Source organism: Bos javanicus, chromosome 1 (assembly GCF_032452875.1).
Source record: "Bos javanicus breed banteng chromosome 1, ARS-OSU_banteng_1.0, whole genome shotgun sequence".
Lineage (NCBI taxonomy): Eukaryota > Metazoa > Chordata > Mammalia > Artiodactyla > Bovidae > Bos > Bos javanicus.
In genome coordinates this window covers 118,883,153-118,907,462 of record NC_083868.1, presented here as the reverse complement: position 1 = coordinate 118,907,462, position 24,310 = coordinate 118,883,153, and the positions used below count along the sequence as shown (strand labels likewise).

The window sequence follows — 24,310 nt, the reverse complement described above, 5'->3', positions numbered from 1 at the left end:
GACAAGAACTGAAGTTTCCACTCCACTTTGTAAATGGAACTCACAAAATACTCCTGTTGACCACCAGAGTTTTTTTTATTTGTATTGGAGTATAGTTGCTTTACAATGTTGTGTTAGTTTCTGCTGAACAGCAAAGTAAACAAGCCATACAGATACATATATCACCCCCTTTTTGTGAGTTCCTTCCGGTTTAAGTCCCCACAGAGCATTGAATAGAGTTTCCTGTGCTATATAATAAGTTCTCATTGGTTATCTATTTTATACATAGTAACGTATATATGTCAATCCCTGTCTCCCAGTTCATCCCATCTCCCTTCCCCTCTTTGATGTCGGTACATCTGTGTCTTTCTTTCTCCTTTTCAAATAGTTCATCTGTACCATTTTTCTAGGTTACACATATATGCTTAATATATGATACTTGTTTTTCTCTTTCTGACTTGCATCACTCTGTATGACAGTCTCTATTGAGGTCCATCCACATTGCTGACTGATACCTGCGTAGTGGATTTTTAGTTCAACACAATAATCTAAGCCTCTTTCTGCACCTAAAAGTTCTGACACTCTTCATTCCACTTGAACTTGCCTCTCAAAATTGTTAAAAAGGGGAGGGGTGATATGTACTTGTGCTATAAATTAGAGAACGTGTTATCCATAGTCATGAAAGCTTGAAAAATTCCTGTAAGACAGAGCAGGTGGAAGCAGATACATCTTAAGAGAAGAAGTAGCCTGCAAGTGATTTGGAGCAACAATTCACACATTCTAGACATTCTCCCCTCCCCTCCCTGTCCCTGGTGAAAAGTAAGGAAGTGGAAATGCTATCTGTAATAATTCAGTAGTTGATCAGAAGGCAATTGGACTGGGGAACCAAAGCATATGAGTCCCCAAGAACAAGTACTTCCTTAAAGAAGAGAAAACTTGAGGGATTAATGGCATATCTTTTCCCTGAGATCATTTTTGCAGATGAAAAAAACATGATTATCAAACTTTAAAAATCTAAGATTAGACCCTGTAAAAAAACTGAATTATTAATAGTGATGCAGATGGTCTTAAGAAAGCTCCTGTAAGTCAGAAGAAAAGATTTAAAGATGAAAAATATGCACATAGTAATTATTTGAGAGAAGTTATTACCTAATAGTAATAAATAATAGTGGAAATGTTCACCACTATAAAAGGGAAAGACTACTCAGATCCAAAAACTTCACTGAAAGCAAGACAAAATTAGTAATATAGACCTATACCTAAAAATATCCTGCTAAAATTTTTGGATTTCAGAGATAGACAAATTTCTAGAATAATCCATTTTAAAAGTTATGAACATTAGGCTTCTCTAGAACAATAAATGTCAGAGTAAGATGGAGTAGCAAGTACTGTTTTGAGGGGAAAAGATTATGATAGAAAAACTTGACACCAAGCAAAGAACAACAAAGTGACATTTTCAGATGTGTCAGGATTCCAGAAGGGAGCTGCTATAATCTCTTACATGCTGACCTACAGAGAAAACTTCTCTGTAGTTTCTTCAGATAATAAACTTCTCTGAAAACAGAGAAAAGTTTACAAGTCATGTTTCCTAATTATAAGGCAATAAAACTGAAAATTACTCATAAAGGACAAAGAGTTTAAAAAGTAAAAGATCATATTTGGTTCAAGTAACTCTTAGATCAAAGAAGAAACAAAAATGAATTTCTAAGAATTTAATAAGTAATGTCTATGAGAATACTATAAGTCATAATGTATGGAATATAATTAAACATAAACTGAGAGTCTGAAATGTTTTATTTTAAGCAAAACCAAATAAAAATGTATGTTTTTTGATGCTTTAAGGTGTGGTAATTGTATTGAATGCATTTTCAAAGGAATCTTTCTCTTTTAAAGATTTATATTGCAATATTTATTTTAGAGATAAAAACAATGGTTAGATTAAGTATTTCTATTTCTAGATCAGAGGGTCATTTTCCCATTTCTAAAAAATATTTATGGATGTGTGAGCAGTGTTATTTCTTACATGTTATATAAATAATTGAAGGTTAATTAGCAGTATAACTAAATAGTAATATGCCAGTCTCCTTCAGACAAATATAAAAAATATTTAAAGCAATATTTTCCTCAGTGAATCTTAACTGACTTATTATCATTAGTCTTAGTGAAGTCGCTCAGTCATGTCCGACTCTTTGCGACACCATGGACTGTAGCCTACCAGGCTCCTCTGCCCATGGGATTTTCCAGGCAACAGTCCTGGAGTGGATTGCCATTTCCTTCTCCAGGGGATCTTCCCAACCCAGGGATCGAACCCAGGTCTCCTGCATTGTAGACAGACACTTAGGTGATTTTTTAAAATGTGTGTGTTGAATTGTATCATAAAAGACTTTGGATTCCAAGGAAAATCTTGTTTCCAACTCATTTTGAAGCAATCCTGTTAGTCAGAGAGTCTCCACACAATACAGATAGATATAAGCCTAAGAAAAAATTGTAACAAATATTATGTGTGGAACCCTTGGGCTTCCCTGGAGGCTCAGTGGTAAAGAATCTGCTGCCAATGCAGGAGATGTAGGTTTGATCCCTGGGTAGAGAAGAACCCCTGGAGAGTACGGCAACCCACTCCAGTATTCTTGCCTGGAGAATCCCATGGACAGAGGAGCCTGGTGAGCTACAGTCCTTGGGGTCACAAAGAGCCAGACATGACTAAAGCTACTGAGCATGCATGCATGCACGTGGAACCCTCACTGCCTCAAACCGCAGAATCTTCCTTATAATAATGATAATTCAAAGGGATTTGAAAATCATTTTCATTTTCCCTCATTGGACTTACCAGTCTCCCATTTGCAAGTAAAGTTCCATGCCGGCATATTTTCATTGGCCCGATAAGCCCAGTAAATATATCTTTGGTGGGATCCACAGCAGAATAATACATCTTAGCTAGACAGACAGGATCCTTGTAGGTGGGTCCCACTTCCCTGGGGACAGTCCACTCATAGGTGAATGTTCCTTTGGGTGCCACATGGGAGCCTGAAGGAGGAGGCCCACCTATAAGAAAGGTCACATGGGGGAGGTTAAGTTTGCTTTCTGATGTGGTCATTTGAGCCATGGAGTAGACTGGGTTTAGTCTAGGACAACCCACTTTTGTGCTCCTTTATAAATTAGACTAGAATCCTACTTGTTCACTGGTGTCAGGTCACAAATAAGTATTATTTCCCCCAGGAAGTCTTCTCTACACCTCTGTCTGAGATTGGTGCTTGCTATGGTCTGAATGTTTATGTTTCTCCAAAATTCATATATGGGAATCCTAATGTCCAATATGATAGTATTTGAGGTTAGAGGTGATTAGGTTATGAGAGTAGAGCCTTTCTGAATGGGGTTATTGCCCTTACAAAAGAGATCCCACAAAACTCCCTAGCCCCTTCCTACATGTGAGGATACAAGAAATCAAAGACCCAGAAGAGTGTCTTCATTGGCTAGCCTTGACCTACAAAAATACCTAAATACTTCCATATAGTGGAATATTTTGTATCATTAAAATTATACCTATAAAATATTTATAATGTTAAGAAACCAAACCCTGGGTACAAAATTATAGCGATAAGTATATTTATATACTAGGGCTTCCCTGCTGGCTCAGACTATAGACACTCCACCTGCAAAGCAGGAGACATGGGTTTAATCCCTGGGTCAGGAAGACCCCCTGGAGAAGGGAATGGCTTCCCACTCCATTATTCTTGCCTTGAAAACCCCATGGACAGAGGAGCTTGGGTCAGGGAGGGCTACAGTCCATGGGGTCACAGAGTCAGACATGACTGAGTGACTAACACTTTCACTTTTTCATATTTAAATACTATGATATCAAAATATTATGTGCACAGATGGAAGAGTGAAGGACTTATACAAAAATATAATAGTGGTTGGCTATAGAACTATCGATATTATGTTTGGCTACAAATTTTATATTTTTAAAACATTCTAAAATGTACATCTAATCTTATAACTATAAAAATATTTTTTTCAAATTTAGCAGTTACCCAAATAGAACTCTGGAAATGTGTAATTGATACAATCCAAGTAAGTTACTTTCAGTATTGTCAATAATCACCCGATTAAGATAGGACAGAATTCTACAAACCAACTGCAAATGGTAGGAGAGGAGATTGACTTGCTTCCTGGCATGGTGCCTGAGGATGGTATATGAGAAGATTCCTCAGAAGTTCCTGACTTTGGTTTTTTCAGGGCCGTTTTCCTGAGGTGACCAGCACACTGGGTTATAAACATTATTGCTTGATTACCAAATGTTGTACTCACTTCCACTTGGTGAATAGTATGTGCCCTCATTTTTCTTATCGACTCTCACTCCAATGGGCTCAATACTGAGGGGATGTGCTGCTTTGTTATGGAAGGTGACTCTGATGGTATCTCCCACCTCTGCAGAAATGATGGGACCTGGGGATAAAGAGAGAATTATTATCCTACCTGATATCTAACCTACAGAATACATAAGACTGTTGATTTCTCTGTCTTGTACTCTAAAAAGAACCTCTGGAAGCAACATGCTTATTGTGGCAAATGGAAAGCTTGGTTTTTTTAAAGTCCGTTATCAATTTGACATGGGGAGTCTGGAAAGAGATGAGAAGGGTTTTTTGAGTTAACTTCAAGTAATGAAATGTGTTACCATGTTTAACCAAGTCAGTTCACAAGCTTCACACATCTATAAAACTACTCAGTACCTGCATCTCCTCATCCTAGTTTACTGTGGACCAGACGTGTGCTATTTGGTCCCAAGAGCCAAGTTCAGTTCAATTCAGTTCAGTCGCTCAGTCGTGTCTGACTCTTGGAGACCCCGTAAATCGCAGCATGCCAGGCCTCCCTTCCATCAACCAACTCCCGGAGTTCACTCAAACTCATGTCCATAGAGTTGGTGATGCCATCCAGCCATCTCATCCTCTGTTGTCCCCTTCTCCTCCTGCCCCCAATCCCTCACAGCATCAGGATCTTTTCCAATGAGTCAACTCTTTGCATCAGGTGGCCAAAGTAGGAGTTTCACCTTTAGCATCAGTCCTTCCAAAGAACACCCAGGACTGATCTCCTTTAGAATGGACTGGTTGGATCTCCTTGCAGTCCAAGGGACTCTCAAAAGTCTTCTTCAACACCACAGTTCAAAAGCATCAATTCTTTGGCACTCAGCTTTCTTCACAGTCTAACTTTCACATCCATACATGACCATTGGAAAAACCATAGCCTTGACTAGACGGACCTCTAAGAGAATGCCATAAACATTGACCACCCAAAGGGGGTAAGTTAAATTTGTCTTGGCTGTGAAAAGCAACACTGTTGTGTATTTTCCATCACCAAAATTAATATTATTACTAAAGAATAAAAACAGATACATAGTACACAAGTATTTTATGTAATATATAAAATGATATTTATTGAGAGTTTCCTATATGTTCTCCTGAGTATTTATGTGAATTAACTCATTTAATCCTTATGACTGCTTTATGAGGTAGGGACTATTGTTGTTACTATCATTCTCGTTTTATAGAAAGGGGGCAGGCACAGAGAGTTGAGTATTTCAAAGGTCACATGGCTAATAGGTGAGGACAGACTGAATCCATGCGCTTGCTATTCTGCCCATGTGCCTTCGCAAGAAAAGATCTCTGGGTTCTGCCTGGGGAGAAGGAGGCTCTAAAACAAACCCACCTGTCTCATTAGTAGCAGCTGGATTTTATTTCTAAGGGAATGTACCTTTAACTAAAAGCAGAAGCTAATAGCTTCACTGTCTATTAAAACAAAGTCACCCCTTACCTCTTTGAAGAAAGAAAAAAGACACTCAATTGAAGTCAGCCTGGCTTTTCATATTGAACATTTACTGTGGGTAAATTTACATTGGGAAAGTGATTGGCTACTGCATTTTATTGATGTTTGCTCCTCCATGAATAGTTTGTCTGTAGAAATCATGCTTCAGGTTCTGAAGCTTCTGCTCTTAAGTTGGTTGTAGTTTAGAGGAAGAGTACATTGTTGTCATTTAGTTGCTAAGTTGTGTCTGACTCTTTGTGGCCCCATGCACTGTAGCCTCCCAGGCTCCCCTGTCCATTGGATTCCCCAAGCAAGAATACTGGAGTGGGTTGCCACTTCCTTCACCAGAGGGTCTTCCCAACCCAGAGATAGAACCTGCATCTCCTGCATGGGCAGGCAGATTCTTTACCACTGAGCCACTGGGAAAGCCCAAGGGTACGCTAGTATTTATGTATTCAGTGCAGACTTACCCAGGATGCCAAGATGTTCCTCTTCAGGGCCTCTCTGTTTTTGATTAGAGAAGGAGGCATCTGTGTACTCACGATAAACCAGCTTTTTATACGACCCTCCGATTCTTGTAGGACCCTGTTCAAAAAATGCCTCTGAAGCACTGCCAAAAGAGAAAGGGTTTAATTCTGGAGCTGAGAGCAGAACAGAGCCCAGTAGTCACACGGGATACTGATTGAAAAGTTCTGACCAAGGCTTAGAATTATTACCCATGATTTGCCAAATACTCAAACAAGCAGATAGTACTAGGCATTCTGTAGAAAAATGTTAAGACTGCGGGTGGAGATTCATGGCACAGAGATTTAATTTTTTTTTCAAGTGAAGTGAAAAAAAATCTCAAGAGGACCCATGTCGACCCCTAACAGATAATAACTTGTCCTACAATAGAATCTTTTAAATAAATTATGAACTGTCTAAAAATAGAGTAACTACTGTTTATTGCATGTTAGCACTCAGAAACGTTCATTTATTGTCTGAAACTCACATGACGATGCAACAAAATTGGTATTATTCTCCCCATATTACAGTACTCTGCATTTCTGTTGATAGTCTTTCTTAATTTCTTCAGTATTTTCATGATATCCTTTTTTTTTTTAATTTGTCTATTTTTGATTAGAGGATAATTGCTTTACAATGTGGTGGTTCTTTCTGCCATATATCAACATGGATCAGCCATAAGTATACATGTGTTCCCTCCCTCGTGAATCTCCCTCCCACTTCCTACCCCATCCCACCCCTCTAGGCTGTTTCAGACCACAAGGTTGAGCTCCTTGTGTCATACAGCAACTTTCCATTAGCTATCCATTTTACATATGGCAATGCACATATTTTGATGCTACTCTCTCAATTCATCCCACCCTCTCCTTCCCCTGCTGTGTCCAGAAGTCTGTTCTCTATATATGAGTCTCTATTCCTGCCCTGCAAATAGGTTAATCAGTACCATTTTTTCTAGATTCCATAAGTATGTGTTAATATACAATATTTGTCTGACTTACTTCACTCTGTGTAACAGGCTGTACGTTCATCCTCACTAGAACTGACTCAAATTCGTTCCTTTTCATGGCTGCATGACCACGTTTTTGAACTTGGTGTCTGTTACACTGAAGTGGTCTGTTTTATTCCTTCAGGTGATTTCTCTTGGTCTTTTAATTGGAAGTGGTTCCTCTACTTCTTCATTGTACTTACATTTCCCTCACTCTGAGTTTAGGAGAAACAGTCATCTACCGTAGTCATGGAAGGCTGTACACATGTGGAAGCGCTCCTGCGTAGCTTGTGTGGGTTTAATATTTTTTGGCCCAAGGGCTGCTTTGAGTTTGGATGCCTTCCACCTCTTTGCTCAGGGCGTGCCCCCATTATCCCCTTGAGGAGGGTGTGCAGATGCAGTGGCCTGCCAGCACTCCTGGGATCCTGTGATATGTCCCATTGCCTGAGAGCATGCAAGGAAAGATGCTCCTCTGGGGGTCCCACCCCTCCCCTCTCACAGCCCCCAACAATGGCGCTCTACACTCTCAGTCACTCACACTCCAGCCCCTTCAGGCTGTCTCCGGCACATCCCACCCTAGTTCTCTCCCTGGGTCTGACCTCTGAAGCCTGAGCTTCAGCACCCAGCCCCCATCTGCATCAGGCATCTCAGGCTGGGGAGCTCAGGGCCTTGGTATTGACTGTCTGTGCAGGCAGGCCTCTCTCCATTTTTCCTTCTGCAAACTGGTTGTTGCGCTCTCCTGTGAGGTGAAGCTCCCCCTCTGTCCCGCCAGTGAGGGGACTTCCAGGGTGCAGGAAACTTTCTTCTCTCACAGCTCCCTCTGAGGGCACAGATCCTGTCCCAATTCCTTTCTCTCTCTCTCTTTTTTCTTCATTTGTCCTACCCAGTCATGTGGAGATTTTCTTGCCATTTCAGAAGTCTGAGGTCCTCTGCCAATATTCGGTAGATGTTCTGTGAAAATCGTTCCACATCTTGACATAGTTTGGATGTATTTGTGGGAGGAAGTGAGCTCCAGGTACTACTCTTCTGCCATCTTAATCACTCCCTCCCCAGTCTCTTCATTTTACAGATGAAGAAATTAAATCTCAGAAAGGCATTTGACCTGACAAAGCTGCCCTTTTTATCTCTTCTCCTGTACAGACAAATGTACTGAACAGCTGCTCTTTGCCAGGAACCCTGCCATATGATGATGACATACCCATAAGCAAATGGACCCATCATTGTCCACATGGACTTTGCATCTGTCCCAGAAGACAGACTACAGACTGTTCAATATAACAACATGTAACAAGCACAGGGTGTTATGAAACATTTCTCCTGGAGTTATGGAGAGTGGGGAGAGGCCTCAAAGGCTTTCCAAAGGAAGAGATTTTAAGAACTAGCTAGAGGAGAAGTGGCGTTAAAAAGATGGAGTACGTGTGGTGGGGAGAATGGGGGAGGTGTTTACAAAGAGGGAACAGCCTGTGGGAAGGCTCAGAGACGAGTGAGCATAGCATGTCTTATAACATAGGGCAGGACCATAGCATGCAGGGTAAGACAGAGGATTGGAGAAGGAGGCTTAGAGAAATGGGGGATGGGTGGGAGGACCTAGTTAAAGTTTCAGTACATCTCAAGGCTTTGAAACATGTAAGCAGTAAGGATTAGTGTTTTACAGGATGTCCCTGGTGGTCCAGGGCTTAAGACTCTGTGCTTCCAATGCAGGGTGTGTGGGTTTGATCCCTGGTAAGGAAACTATAAGGTCCCATGTGCCACACTGCATGGTAAAAATTTTTTAAAGGATTAGTGTTTTAGGAGGATTCCTTAAGTGGTTGGAAGACCGTGGTAGGGAGCCAAGTCAGTAGGCTTCTCTTAAAATCTCAATGAGGGTAGTAATGACTTCAGAGGTACTAGCAAAGAGGTTAGAGAGATGCAAACAAATTTCCCAAAATATTTAGGATATAATGAGGCAGCATTTGATGAGAGAAGGAGGGATTGGTGAAGGAGGGAAGGAGTCAAGGGTAATGCTCAGGCATTGGGATTTGAGTGATGGATGAATGGCAGTACCATTCGTGTAGAGGAGAAAGCTCAGAATTGTGGGGAAGTCAGAGGGTTCAGGCTTGGACATACTGATTTGGAGAGGGCCTCATCCGAGTGAGGTGTCCACTAAGAAGTTCAGAATGAAAATCTGCCATTTATAAGAGCCTTCTGGGCTGGAGATACAGTTTAGGGAGTCATTATATCTGGCTGTCAGTGTAGCAGGGACTTAAATCTCCGCTTCAGAAGTCACAAGCTTGGGTAGAGCTCAGCTATTGACCTGTTGAACATAATTTCTACTTGAAATGATGAAAAAGCTCTGGGAGTCACAGTGCTGATAATTATACAACCTTGTGAATATACCCAATGCTGCTAGATTATACAAGGCTGGTTTCAAGAATGGAAAGCTAATGAATCAATCTTGTTTTCAACATTTTCTGAGGATTTTCTTGAGAATCTGACAACATTTCTATTCTTTTTCATGGACTCAGAAGTCCTATTTCTCCAACTTGGACTCACTACCAAACACCTCAATAATTACTTAGAAGTCTAGTTAACTTCAAGTATCAGTTAAAATTTTAATTGCTGAATAGCCTTTTATGATTTTTTGAGGAGGAGTCATATTTTGAAATAATATCATTTTTTTTCTGAATTACCTTCCCGGTGCTCTTAAATTTTCTTTGGTGAAGGCGTCTATACCGGAGGGTGCATAGTTCCAGATGACTTCTTCAGCAGCGATGTAGTAGTGTCTAACATTTTTGCCATGGATATTGTCCTTAGATGAAGACTTCTTACAGTCTTGTACCCAGAAAAAGGCCTGCAAACCAGCTGAAAACCACACAGAGGCGCCACTGTTTAATGAAGCCATTGTTCTCTCTCCTATTGCCTTATCAATGCTGCCAGTGAAACAACAGACAGAAACTGAAGAAATAGACAGCTACAAACAATACTATGAACGAGTAAACAGCTGCAAATGAATCAGTCATGGAAAATTCAAGCAGTGGAAAAAAGCCTATATGCCACAGAGAAGTGGTATTACTTGTGTTTTCAAAAATGTGGAATGAACTTCAGTGGGATTTCACTGTGACCATCTTTTGATGAGAAAAAAGAATAGGACACATTAATAGATAAGTGGTGTGGGGAGAAAGCACTTTCACTATTTTATTTCACTGGGGTTTCTTTGGCTATGTCACGTGGCTTGTGGGATCTTAATTCCCTGGCCAGGGATTGCAGCCTTGCCCTCTGTTGTGAAACGGCAGAGTCAGAATCACTGGACTGCCAGGAATCCCTCACTCTTTTATGTTATCAGTGAGTCAGCATTGAAATAGATAATGCTTTCATGAGAAAAAGTAAGTGGTGAAGAGAAGCTTTGCCATATTTTAAGGGATGTGATGGAATAGAGGAGGAGGAATAGAGTGATCATGTATTTGTATCGCTCCCTTGGATAAAATGGTTATGCACCTGCTGTGCTGGGCCTGCTGCAGCCAAGGTCACCTTTGATGAATGAGATTATATTTGAAGTTCAAAGTAACCTACTCAAAGACCCACATTAGACCTAGTTTCTTCAGGAAACCAATATTACAAACTAATATTTTCCAAGAACTGGGGATATTTCTTTTCCTTATATTAAAGAGATGGAAAAGAGAGTTAGCATGTAAAAACAAGGAATAGCTGGACTCATAAAGAACAAAGTTGGTTGTATTTAACAGAATCAAGTCAAAACACAAGTTACTTTTCAGCACCAATATACACATCTTCTGGTGTTTAAAATATTGTATATTTTACAAATCTGAGTAGTTATAAGCAGTATTATACTTTTACGGTAAGACTATACTTCAGGACCAATTTTTGTTTTCCAAAAATTAATGTATTTTCAGCTTTAATTACTTTATAATTGCTCCAGTCTTTGTCTTTTTAAAAAAATTACATTATGATCCATACTTTCAGAGGAATAAAATTAACAGTTCAAAGTTCAGATCATTCCAAAGATATTTAGCTTTTAGATTCTAATTTCCAATAGTCAACCCATTAATATTGTAACTGAGACATGTCTCTTTTCTCAACTGACAGTTAATTTCAGGTATAGATGCCTTACCTTTCAGATGGTTTAGATTCTGACAGCTAAGCATCCATTGTCCAGGGTTCTGAGCCACCATAAGAGCATCAAAGAGGGTAGCGGGAAAGAGATTGATTGTATCAACACGGTAGTTCTTGCTAGTCAACACTTGCCCATGGAAGAAAGCTGCGTGCACATCAATTTCATTACCCATACCAAAAAGATACCATTTCACTCGGTCCTTAGCACACATGGAGAGTCCTGGGAGACTTCCAAAAGCATATCCATTCACAGCTGTAAGTCAAGAGGAGAGACTGTGACTAACATATATTGGTGCCTGGAATATTGATAGTTACGGCTACAAAAATAAAATCAATTTGAGATTGAAAATACCTGGCACACACGTCACTATTCTTCCCTTCTGTACCCACATCAGACATTATTAATCAATCACAGCACTCTTCATTTTGGACCTGAATTCAGCCTCAGGTTTTTTGTCAACACAGTATTAGCACATGAACACTGAAGATGAAACCTATTCGCTGTCCTTGTTATAAACTATACACCTTGGTATGTTCAAGTGTATATTTGCAAATACAAATGTGTGCACTCATACATACATATAAACGCACACACATATATAGTAAATAGAAAAAAGACATGCTTATTTATGAATCAACCATATGCATCATGTTGGTAGTGGCAGTATGGATGATGTCAAAGTTTTCTTGCTTATTTATCAGAACCTTTCCAATTTTCTACAGTGATGTGAATTGCTCTTTCAATAAGAACACAAAGTAAGCTTTTTTTTTTTTTTTTAACTTGAAAGACAAAATTGGAAGAAATGTGAAGGAGGAAAAAGTCTTAAAGGTCAAAAGCAGGATGGCCCAAGATTCTTCTAAAATAAAAGGTCAAAAGCAGGATGGCCCGAGATTCTTCTAAAAAACTGAGAGTCACTGTTCAAACTGGGAGGTCTTAGTTTAAGCAGAAATCAGTTCTGGGAAGTACTGTGAGTGAACCAAATGCAACAGGGATACCAAACCAGGCTTAGCCAGGCTGGATGTTTGAGTCTCTAACGTCTATTTTGCTTAGCACAGAACAGAGGCTGGAATAAAGTATGGAAAGAGGATCTTCCAGCCAGAAATAAGCAGAAGTTGGAAACAAAAATCTGTCCCGTGTTTAATTTGTTTATTTTTCTGCTTTGATAGTACAGTTATTATTGCATTCTCAGTTTCTAAGAGCTATTTTTGAGAAGCTAAACACAAACAAAAATCTACACTTATTGGTCTAGTAGGTATTAAGGGATTTGCAATTTTGTGCAAATTCTAAGTGATAGATTATCTTACTAAACCCATTATTTTGTGTCTGAGAATTAAGGAGAAGCCTAGGCAGTAAAGAAAGCATTTTTAGAAGAAATAAAGTGAGCTAAAATGTAGGGGAAAATGATACAAAGTTGGGGGTGGTAGTGAAGGATAATATGTATGTAAAAGAAATCTTTTAGACTTAATGGTTTGAACTATTTTCTTAACTATAGTGCAATGCTTTAAAATATAATTTAATAATTTTAGGCTGCTTTAATTTTTAGGAGTCGGGAGAATAAAAAATATGTAGATATAACACACATATATATTTAACCATAACTGATATTGATTTATCCTTATTAGTTTTGAAATAGTTTGATGTATCTGGCTTTACCTGGCTTAGAGTTCTGATTGGACCTGTTTAGCTGAATATCTATTTGCATACCCAGTATGCTTTGTTACCAAGGGCATAGATTAGAATACACTACTTATTCATGTAAGGGAATAAGGTTAGCATAATTCATGGACTGAGAAAAATAAGATAAAGTTAACAGATCCTGTGTAATCTTACAATACATTCTGTTACTCTCCTGGAAGTCTTCATTATCTTTTTCAACCTTCTCTGGTTCAGAGCAGTAGGTTTTAATGTTTTCTTCTAGGTACCAGCTGAGATTTTCATCCACCACAGAAAACATTACCACAAATTCTTTGTCAATATTTTTTTCTTTTTCTTCATCCAGAGAATCTGAAGTGAAAATTACTATTTCAGTAGACTTTAATTTTTAGCATGAATTTTAGCATGTGATTCATATAGCTTTAAACAATTTTAGTATTTATTTTCCGAACAGACCAGAAATCTGGACCAGTCATTCCTGTTTTATAGACTTGGAAATAGTTAGGGAATTTATGTTCAGTAACCTAAATGTTGCTTCATGCACCCTTTTTTCTCCTTACCCTTTCCTACCCTTCCCTTCCTTTTTTTCTAGACTCACCGCCCCTCTACCTTCCCTACTCAGTCATAACACAGAAGACTTAATGTATATTTAAAGAATAAACCTCCCTGTCTACTGTCTTTGGTAATTTATTGAGACTAATAATGAGAAAATGTACCTTTTTTGCAGTGTATTAAAGGCCCAATGAGTCCTGAGGCAATGTCTTTTGGAGCATCAATGTGGGAATGGTAAATCCGGGTCACGCAGTTGCTGTCTTCCTGACCAGGACCTTGTTCGGGGTTGGCATGCAGTATGTACATGCACTGTTCACCTGGCTGCACTTTGTCATCTGCTTTTTGAAAATCTGTGGTGTTATCAGGATAAATGGCCCCTAGGAAACGACATGCAATGAAATGACAGGTTGAATTTGAAAGTGCTTGAACTTAAAAGAAAAAAATAGATGGTCTGTTAATTCATTCAGCAAACATTTATTCAATATCTGGTATGTATCCCCTTGGGAATGCAGTGATATTCTACTTGAGCACAGAAGAATAAGAAGCTAATGGCAACAAGGTCTGGAAGTTTCATAGAAAATGTCATTTTTTATACTTGACTGAGTGGGGAAGACTCTTGAGAGTCCCTTGGACTGCAAGGAGATCCAACCAGTCCATTCTAAAGGAGATCAGTCCTGGGTGTTCTTTGGAAGAAATGATGCTAAAGCTGAAACTCCAATACCTTGGCCACCTGATGCAAAGAGTTGACTCATTGGAAAAGACTCTGATGCTGTGAGGGATTGGGGGCAGGAGGAGAAGGGGACGACAGAGGATGAGATGGCTGGATGGCATCACTGACTTGATGGACGTGAGTCTGAGTGAACTCCAGGAGTTGGTGATGGACAGGGAGGCTGGCGTGCTGCAGTCCATGGGGTTGCAAAGAGTTGGACACGACTGAGCAACTGAACTGAACTGAACTGAGTCTTCAAGAAGCAGTAATAGATGAATTAGGAGCATTGTGACTTTGGGTGCTCAGTCATGTCTGACTCTTTGAGACCCCATGGACTGTATAGCTTGCCTGCCAGGCTCCTCTGTCCATGGAATTCTCCAGGCAAGAATACTGGAGTGAGTCGCCATTACCTTCTCCAGAGAATCTTCCCATCTCCTTCATTGGCAAGTAACTTCTTTACCACTGCGCCCCCTGGGAAGCCCCATAGTGACTATGGGTTTGCAATTTAAAAAAAAAACACTTTTTCTGAGAGTTCAGAATTAGGGTCATGTTAAAATGCCATACAACTGTATTTAAAAAACAAAAACAAAAAAATGTTTTTGCCCTGGGGTTATGGTATGGAAGTAAGAGCAAAATGGCTACCCTCTGCTATAATTTGAAGTTTCTTGTATGATATCAGATTTTTGCCTATGAAATAACCATGAAATTGTTTTAATTTTTACTTTAATTTTGTATTTTTCCAAACATATGCAAAAATTAAGAGAATAATATGATAAATTTCCATGTGCCCAAAATCTCAGCTTTACCAGTGATCAACTCAAGGCCAATCTTGTTTCATCTATACTCTCACCCACTCTAATCCCCATCATCAGTGAATTATTCTAAAGTGAGCCCCTGACTCATGTCATTTCATTTATAAATAACTGAGTATGTGTCTCTGAAAGCTAAGTACTCTTTTTTCGTCTAACACAGCCACAATACAATGATCATCCGTAAAAATTATTTATATCCTAATATGACATGAAATTGTAAAAAATAAGATGGCAGTAAACTTTTATGCTATGAATATAATTATTTTGTTTACAAAAACACATAAATATATAAAAGATCAAAACATTGACCTTGTAAAGCAATCCCTCTTTTAAATACAAAGCCAATAATTAGTTAAGGTGAATTTTAGTCTAATTTCCAAGCTTGATCCTTATAATTCCCATGAACTGTAGCATGGCCTCAGCATTTTTTTTATAACTGACATTTATAGAACTCTTATTATATACTCTCACTGTTCCTATTTTATAGATGAGAAAACTGAAGCATAGAGAATTTAAGTAACTTGTCCAAGGTCATTCAGCCAAGTAGAAGCCAATGCTGCGCTGAAATACGGGTCTGTTAATTTTGAAGTCCTTGCATTTAACCACAATAAAACATCATCTCCTGTCATCATCTTCGTCTCCATCATCATCATCACCATCATCACCATCACCATCTACTAAGAATGAGATCACAAGCACCAAATATAATCTTTGTTCTTCCCGTACCGTCTTTAAGGATTCCAAGTCCTATAGTTAAGTGACCTTTTGGTTAATTGTGTCTCAGGTATGACTCCAGGATCATCCAGCCATGTGCACTATCTGGTTACTGTGTGAGATGACTGTGCTGCCTTAGCTGGGACAAAGTTAGGATGGAAGGTGACAATTGTTACAGTAAGTTCACATGTAGGAACTTTAGAGATAAGACAATCCCCATCTTGAGTCCTGTTTCTTCCTTCAGGATTTTTGTCTTTTCCAGGCTTTAATGTGCACTATTTCTCTTAGTTTGACTATTTATCTGGAAAGGTGTAGGGCACTGGGAAGGAAGTCCAGCTCTCTTTGACTCCAGAAATCCTTCACATTCACACTCTACATAAGCAAGCATAACCAAGAGGAGCACAGCATTATTAGGATGAACCAAAACACTTATTCATAAAATAGTTCAGAGCTAAAGAACATTATTACAGGTCTTATCCAGGAGGAAAGTCCATAATCTTGGAAGTTAAAAAATGGCGCTACTGAAAAGGAAGAGAGGATTCCAGCAAGATTTTGAGTTGAACTGACCTTCATGCTCCTTATAGTAAGTCATTCCATGTGCATGAAATGTATAAGGCCTAGAGGCAAAGTTTTTCAGATGTACATAAACTTTATCTCCAGTTTCAGCTTTGATAATAGGGCCTAAAAACCCTAACCAGACAGGTTTTTCTATAACAGTCCTGAAGTTTTCATCTGTGTACTGAAGATACACAGCCTTCTTGTAAACGCTTCCAATTCTATTGGGGCCATTTTGAAGATAGATATTGGAATGTTCCCTGCAAAGGAAAAGAAGACAACCTTAGTAGAAGCCATCATTTCCAGGGATAACATTATAATGAAAGAGAAACGAATAACCATATGATATTAAATGTTTGCCGTTGTTGTAAGGATGCTTCCAAAAAACGAAGAGAAGAGCTGGCATTTAGCCATGTTATTTTAATAATGTGAGGTGTCCTACATTAGCTATATGGCAGACAACCATGTGTGAATGCTCCATAAAAATATAATACATCTTACCAGAGTATTTCTTACAAGATTTTAATGTTAAAGCACAGAGACCTTATGAATATATATAAATATATAAATTTATTAAAATAGAGCTAAGACATTTCTCACTTCTTGTGCACCTCTTTCAGTCATGAAGAAAACTTGAGTTTACAAGCAATCAATCTGGATGTGTGAGATGTCAAATTGTGTGTATATATTTGTTTTCCTAAAGCAAAGCTAATAATGCTAAGGTAATGCTATTGTTTTAATTTCTTTTAGCAAAACTAAATCAAAGTTGGACTTGATGCATATAATGTATATGGGTTTTTTAATTACCTTTGATTTCAAATTACCCCTGTGGTTTTTTTAATCCCTTGCTAGCAAAAGTACTTGAACATTGAAAGTTTATATTCTGGTTAGTGCCTGATTAATAGTTGCTTAAAACTTTCCTGAAAATATCAGCAAAGTGAATAGTAGCCAGGAAAAAAAAAAAAAAGAAGAAAAGAAAGGAAAAGAAAGAAATTGAGCTTGATATTCAAACTTTTGAACTGATTCTTAAGTTATTGTCTTTGACGGAAGCCGGGATAGGTCAGTGGAATCTACCTGTGGGCAGTGGCTTCTAGTCGTTCAGGAGAACCCACTTAAAACCTGGGCTTTGGCAGCCCTTCCACACTTGAGGTCTCCTCCACGAGAATAAAAAATGCTAACATTCTGGCTAATGATCTATGGTTTGTGTGCGTGTGTGTGTGTGTGTGTGTGTGTGTGTTGCCTGCTTTGATCTCAGTGACTTTTGGTGCCTTACTATTTTCCACTCAACCCTTGTGAGGCTGTATAACCTGACTAAGGAATAAATTTAGGCTTGTTTTCTCAGTGGTAAGCTCATCAGAAAGAGTGAAGAATATTTTTCCTTTTTATTTTTTTTTCCAGATGAGAGCAGAGCTTGTGTGGGAATGCTGATCTTTGTCTGTTGCAGAGTTTAAAGGCCTGTTTTTATTTTTTAAATCTAAGGCTCTGGCCCAATGTTTCTTAATTTTCACATGTATAGGAATCTACTGAGGACCTTGATAAATGCAAGTTCCTAGGCTCCAGCCCCATTGATTCTGCTTCTGTGCTGCTGGGGTGGAGTTTAGGCATCTGCATTTACTAACAAATAACCCCCATGTGTTCTGATGCCTCTCTGTGCTCATGGGCAACCCAAGTAGGGGAGGCTCCAGATGCAGGGGGAGAAAGCGGCCCAATCCCAGGGACAGTGGGATTCCTGGATGCCTTGAGACAGAAAGGTGGCTGGTTCCGGTCGTGGCCAAATCTCTCCTGGCATGGTGGCATGGAGGTACCAAATTGAGCTTGAGTGAGGGGACCAGTAAGAAGGGTCTCTGAGCTGCATTTGGGCAGCAGGAACAGATGTTGAAAATAGCAGAGCCCCGTGCTCTGGATTGACCAGAGAGCTTTTACAATGAGCACCTTATAGTTGTCAAGCTGGATTGTTTAAGCCCTGGGATTCTCAACTTGTTCACTGAAAAAATGAGTGAGATGGGAGTCTCTTTCCCCTATCGTGGTGGGAGAAGGGCCAAATTGGAAGTTAGAAAAATAAAGTTACATCTTTTATAACCAATACAGCAAATCCATGATTAAGCCATTATTCGTCATATTTGTTTTCATTTTCTAATTGTTGCAATTTCCATTTTGTTAAAACAAACCAAAAAAAAAAATATTGAGAAAAGCTCTGAGAGACTTTAAGCACATTAAAATACATGAAAAAACAATGAGAAGGGGTGTGACTTCTTCCCCCTAAACTGCCACATTAGTACAGACAGGAGTAATCTTAATGAATAGATGTTGTAACAGCAGCAAAATTCCAAAGCCCTGAAGGCCACTGAGATTAAAGACAGATTCATCCAGTCCACTTTGCTGAGAGGAGGTCAGGAAGAGGGCAGTTCAGTCAAGCACACAATGGCAGCTGGAAAGCTTATAGCTCAAAGATGGAATTCCTCTCGGGTCACATCAGAACCTGGGCCACTCAGTCTCACACAGACCTGTCTAAGACTAGCGGAAAGTTTTCACCAGTGTCTATGAATCTAAGAGATTCACCTTCAATGATATTTAAATAGAGATTCTAATCTGTGTTTCACCATGCACTGTTGATTCCCATCTTGCTGTTTTATTTACTAAGTCATGTCTGACTCTTCTGCGATCCCACAGACTGTAGCCTGCCAGGCTTCTCTGTCCGTGGGGTTCTCCAGGCAAGAATACTGGAGTGGGTTGCCATTTCCTTCTTAAAGGGATCTTCCTGACCCAGGGATTGAACGTTCATCTCCAGGATTGGCAGGTGGATTCTTTACCACTGAGCCACCAGGGAAGCCTGATCCACATTTTAAATAAAGCCAAAGTTTAAAAATAGCCCTCAAATTCTTGAGGCTTCCTTTAGATACAATGTGTATTTATATTTCCTGAATGTGCCTCTGAATCTAATTAAGGAATATGTCACATTTCATTTCAATAAACTGCAGCGGACTTTCTCAAAATGCTTTCATTGCGCTGAAATTCTCCTGTATTCATTATTTCCTGAAATAAGGGGAGTATTGCCTAAGCTTTGGGATTCTTTTTGTGTATACAAAGATTTTTTTGGAGGTGGGGGGAGGTGGTGAAAAATACTATAAAAATAACTGATCTGAATTTATAACCTATTCAGAAATTTTAACATTTGGATTTCTTGTATACACATAGCAATGTGCAAAATGTGTTTCCCATCTTGTCTTTTTTTCTGAAACAAAATTAAGTCTTAAGCAAATTGGTAAATATTTCACATAATGCGATAACTTGGGGGAGGTCTGTTTGTTTATGCTGTGTCTCCAAAGACACATCAAAGGGTCATTAGGGACTGTCTATTTAACATCAAGAGCACAGCTTTGGGGACAAAGGGTCAGTTACTGGAAGCTTGCAGGAAGTTTGCCAGTCAGACATCCAGTCAAAGGGATCTATTATGGTTGTTCTTTGACTGGAACAAATGATTCACATTAATTGTTGTTCTTTCTGTTGGAAATTGTGATATGTTGTTTTACTTCATTTCAATAGATATGTCTCCCTCTCAGTAATCACATTCTACTTTTTTAGCTTCCCCAGTTCTTATAATTCTATAGTGAAAGTGAAAGTGTTAGTCGATCATTCATGTCTGACTCTTTGTGACCCCGTGGACTATAGCCTTCCAGGCTCCTCTGACCATGGGATTTCCCAGGAAAAGAATACTGGAATGGGTAGCCATTTCCTTCTCCAGGGGACCGAACTTGGGTCTCCTGCATTGCAGGCAAATTCTTTACCATCTGAGCCAGCAGGGAAGCCCTATAATCCTATAGCAATTCCTCTAATTTCTGGTAAGCTCAGACCCAGAAGTGAGTTTTTAATGGTAGGGTAATTAAAACAATTTTTACACTGCCTTAGTAAAACAGTAATAATGCTATTCCCTCCCATAAATTCAGAATGCACTCAAGGAGGTCTTGGTTTATGTTTAGACATGATTTACTAAAGTGTGGGTAATGTATGTGAAAAGTCTCTGGATTCTTGGCTTTACTAATTGAGACACAGTATATTAGTTTTCTATTGCTGCATAACAAATGATCACAAAGCAGCTTTAAACAGCACCTATTTATTAATTTCACGGTTCCATGGATCAGCAGTCTGGCATGGCATGACTGGATTCTCTCCTCAGGTTATCACAGCTGACATCAAGGTGTTGGCTTGTCCGAGTACTTGTCTGGAGGCTCTGTGGAGAAGTCCACTGCCAAGCTCACTCAGGTTATTGGCAGAATTCAGTTCATTATGGTTATAGGACTGAAATTCCTGCTTCTTTGCTAGCTCACAGCTGAAGACTTCTCCCAGTTCTTTAAGGCCACTTGTATTCCTTCCAAAGTGATTTCTTCCATCTCCAAGTCAGCAACAGTTTGTTGAATCCCCCTCAAACCTCTTTGAATCTCTCTGACTTCCTCCTCTTCTGCTAGAGAATTCTCTGCTTTAGACTAGGCCCACCCAGATCATGTCCCTAAAGTCAACTGTATCCTTGAATATAACGTAAACCATGGGAGTGATAGATCATCAGATTCACTGGTTCTAGAATTTTAGGTTTAGGATGTCTTTGGGGGCAATTAAAAAAACTCTGCCTACTACACACAGGAATCACAAAGAAAAGTCCAAAAGTAGGCAAAGACTACTTTGGTAGGCAAAGACTCAACCTGGGTTTATACAGCGCACACTTCAGTGAGCTATAGGTTCTAACTAGCCTGGCTTCACTAGCACAGCATGAAAATTCTATCTAGGTGTTAGCCCTCTTTTGGATATGTTCTTGGGGAAAAATAGCAACTGTGATAATAAATTGTAGAGCTCAAAAAGTGTGAAATGGTATAGTTACTTCATTAGCTTCTGCACGTGGACGGTCTTATGTGAAATGTTTATACCACACCAGATTTTGCTTACTATTTTTTATTTGGCAGCCTCGGAGTATAAGGCATCATAAATGACTTCCAGATAACTTTAGCTCATAATTTTACCTCTTTAAGAATCATTTAAAAATTTAAGACCATTTTGGAAGGGGTAAAAAATGCCTTTGCGCAAGTTTTTTTTCTTTAAAATGTTTTCTTTGCATCCTTGTTTTTTTAACCATCATGTACTGGGAAAAATTCAACTTCTGTTATGATGATAATAGTAAATATAAACATTTACTGAATGGTTATGGTACCCTGATCACTCACTATTATAATACTTATGATTATATCATAGAGTGCAATGTTGTTATCTTGTTTTCTATTTGGTCAAAATTTGGGCTTTCATTTTTTTCTTGGTCAATGAGTCTGCTTATGTATATGACTTCACTGTAGTATTTCTGATTTATTTTTCAAACCTACAATGGGCTGGAAAACTAGGTTTAACAATGTTTGCAAGAACTGTATTTAAAATCACCAAGCCTGAATAAGAGCCTATGAAGTTAGTGTAAAAGGGTTTTGTGATAGTTCTTCTGTTTAAGGAAGTTTTCACTTACTTCTAGCTTCCTAAGGTCACCAGGAGAAAGAAGTAATCTGAAGAAAACTGGACCGTTTTACTTATTGCTACTATGTAGCTAACAAAATCAATAAACATTTATCTATTTATTTTTTCAATAAACATTTAATTAGTGTCTACCATGGGCCCAGATCACAGTATTGCATCTGCTAATTGTTTTTATATGTATGTCTTTTATTCTTGGTAGTGGTGGTAGTTTAGTCGCTAAGCTGTGTCTCACTCTTGCGACCCCATGGATTGTAGCCTGCCAGGCTTCTCTGTCCATGAGATTTCCCAGGCAAGAATACTGGAGTGGGTTGCCATTTCCTTCTTCAGGGATCTTTCTGACCCAGGAATCGAACCTGGGTCTCCTGCACTGCAGACAGTCTCTTGCATTGCAAGCAGATTCCTCACAAACTGAGCCACCAGGGAAGCCCTTTTTATTCTTGTGCTTAGTTGTTTAGTCGTGTCTGGCTCTTTGTGACCCCATGGACCATAGCCTGCCAGGCTCCTCTGTCCATGGGGATTCTCCACGCAAGAATATTGGAGTGGGTTGCCATGCCCCAACCCAGAAATCAAACCCAGGTCTCTCTCATTGCAGGTGGATTCTTTACTGTCTTAGCCACCAGAGAAGCCCTTAAATACAAATAACTTATTCCATGGACAGAGGAGGCTGGCAGGCCATAATAGTCCATGGGGTCACAAAGAGTCGGGCACTACTAAAGCGATTAATACTCTAATTTTCACTTCAACTTAGGAACAGAAGGTATATTTCACAGATCTTTAACAGTTTATTGATGTGTTAAAGTGATAGATGAGGCACTGATAAATATAAGGAAATTACTTTCTACCTTACCCCATAGAAAAGCTATGACCAACCTAGATAGCATATTAAAAAGCAAAGACATTACTTTGCCAACAAAGGTCCATCTAGTCAAAGCTATGGTTTTTCCAGTAGTTATGTATGGATGTGACAGTTGGACTATAAAGAAAGCTGAGTGCCAAAGAATTGATGCTTTTGAACTGTGGTGTTGGAGAAGACTCTTGAGAGTCCCTTGGATTGCAAGGAGATCCAGCCAGTCTATCCTAAAGGGAATCAGTCCTGAATAGTCATTGGAAGGACAGATGCTGAAGCTGAAACTCCAATCCTTTGTCCACCTGATGCGAAGAGCTGACTCATTTGAAAAGACTCTGATGCTAGGAAAGATTGAAGGCAGGAGGAAAAGGGGATGACAGAGGACGAGTTGGTTGGATGGCATCACGGACTTGATGAACATGAGTTTGAGTAAACTCCGGGAGTTGGTGATGTATAGGGAAACCTAGCATGCTGCAGTCCATGGGGTTGCAAAGAGTCGGATACGACTGAGCAACCAAACTGAACTTACCCCACTAGAAAGAAATACTTCTGATAGAATAAAAAGAAGTGAACTCTTATTTTCCTAATTAAAAGAATCCACACATTTTTTCCTTTCTATCTGCCAATGTTTCCTGTTCCACTAACTGATGTATAACTCCATAAACTGACTTTTCTTATTTCATTCTATCTTCTGATTTATTCTATGGTGTATATCTCTCTACATTAGAAACAAGGGGAAATTTTGACAACACAGCCTATAATTTTGTCTAGCTTCCTACACACCTTTTATACATTCATTTTCATTAATTAAAAAATATTTTAGTGTTTCCAAATTCTAGGTACTAGTGATCACCAGTGAGTTTAGCAGATGGAGTTTCTGCCATCTCAATACATACTTTCCTCTTCCTTGTTCCGGATCTTCAAGGTCAACAGCAGCTTAAACCTAATTCTCTGCCTAACAACCATCTTGACCTCTTTCAACCTGTTTCTCAGCCTATATATCTGCACTCCTTTTTAGCCTTCACACAATGAGTGTCAATAATTGTATCTGGTTATATCACATCATCCTTTGGCATATTTATGTCCTATCCCCCACTATATATTGAAATCCTAATCCCTAATGTGATGGTATTAGGAGATGAGGTCTTTGGAGGTGGTTAGGTCATGAGGGTGGGGCTCTCATAAATGGAGTAAGAGGCTCCGAAGACATTCTTAGTCCCTTCCACCAAGTGAGGACACAGTGAAAAGGCTATGAACCCAGAAGAGAGATCTTACTAGAACATGACCATGTTGGCACCTTGAACTTCCTGGCCTCTTGAGCTGTGAGAAAGGGATTTCTGTTGTTGCTAAGCTATCCTGTCTGGTGTATTTTGTTATAGAAGGCTGAATGTATTAGCAGCTGGACATTCTGCAAATCTGATGCAAATGTTAGCATAGTATTGGCAAAATTGCTGAAGATCTAGTTAATATTTGCTGTTCAGATATATTAAAAAATATCACAGACAGAGTGAGCAGTGTCAGCTATAGTTTGCACAACTGTAGGCTGTTGTTGAAGCAGGAGATGATCGAGCCAATGTTGTATAAC

At 39.1% G+C, this 24,310-nt stretch overlaps 1 protein-coding gene across 2 annotated transcripts in view; it reads right to left on the bottom strand.

Moving 5' to 3' along the window:
* CP (ceruloplasmin) overlaps positions 1–24,310 on the bottom strand; it is a 60,291-nt gene that overhangs the window by 33,546 nt on the left and 2,435 nt on the right. For both annotated transcript variants that reach the window (XM_061419080.1, XM_061419086.1), the window contains exons 2-9: positions 16,386–16,633; positions 13,748–13,960; positions 13,209–13,382; positions 11,376–11,630; positions 9,937–10,108; positions 6,249–6,388; positions 4,288–4,425; positions 2,807–3,021 (exon numbers count right to left, since the gene is read on the bottom strand). In XM_061419080.1, the coding sequence (XP_061275064.1) occupies positions 2,807–3,021; positions 4,288–4,425; positions 6,249–6,388; positions 9,937–10,108; positions 11,376–11,630; positions 13,209–13,382; positions 13,748–13,960; positions 16,386–16,633 (1,555 nt within the window). The remainder of the gene's footprint in view (positions 1–2,806; positions 3,022–4,287; positions 4,426–6,248; positions 6,389–9,936; positions 10,109–11,375; positions 11,631–13,208; positions 13,383–13,747; positions 13,961–16,385; positions 16,634–24,310) is intronic.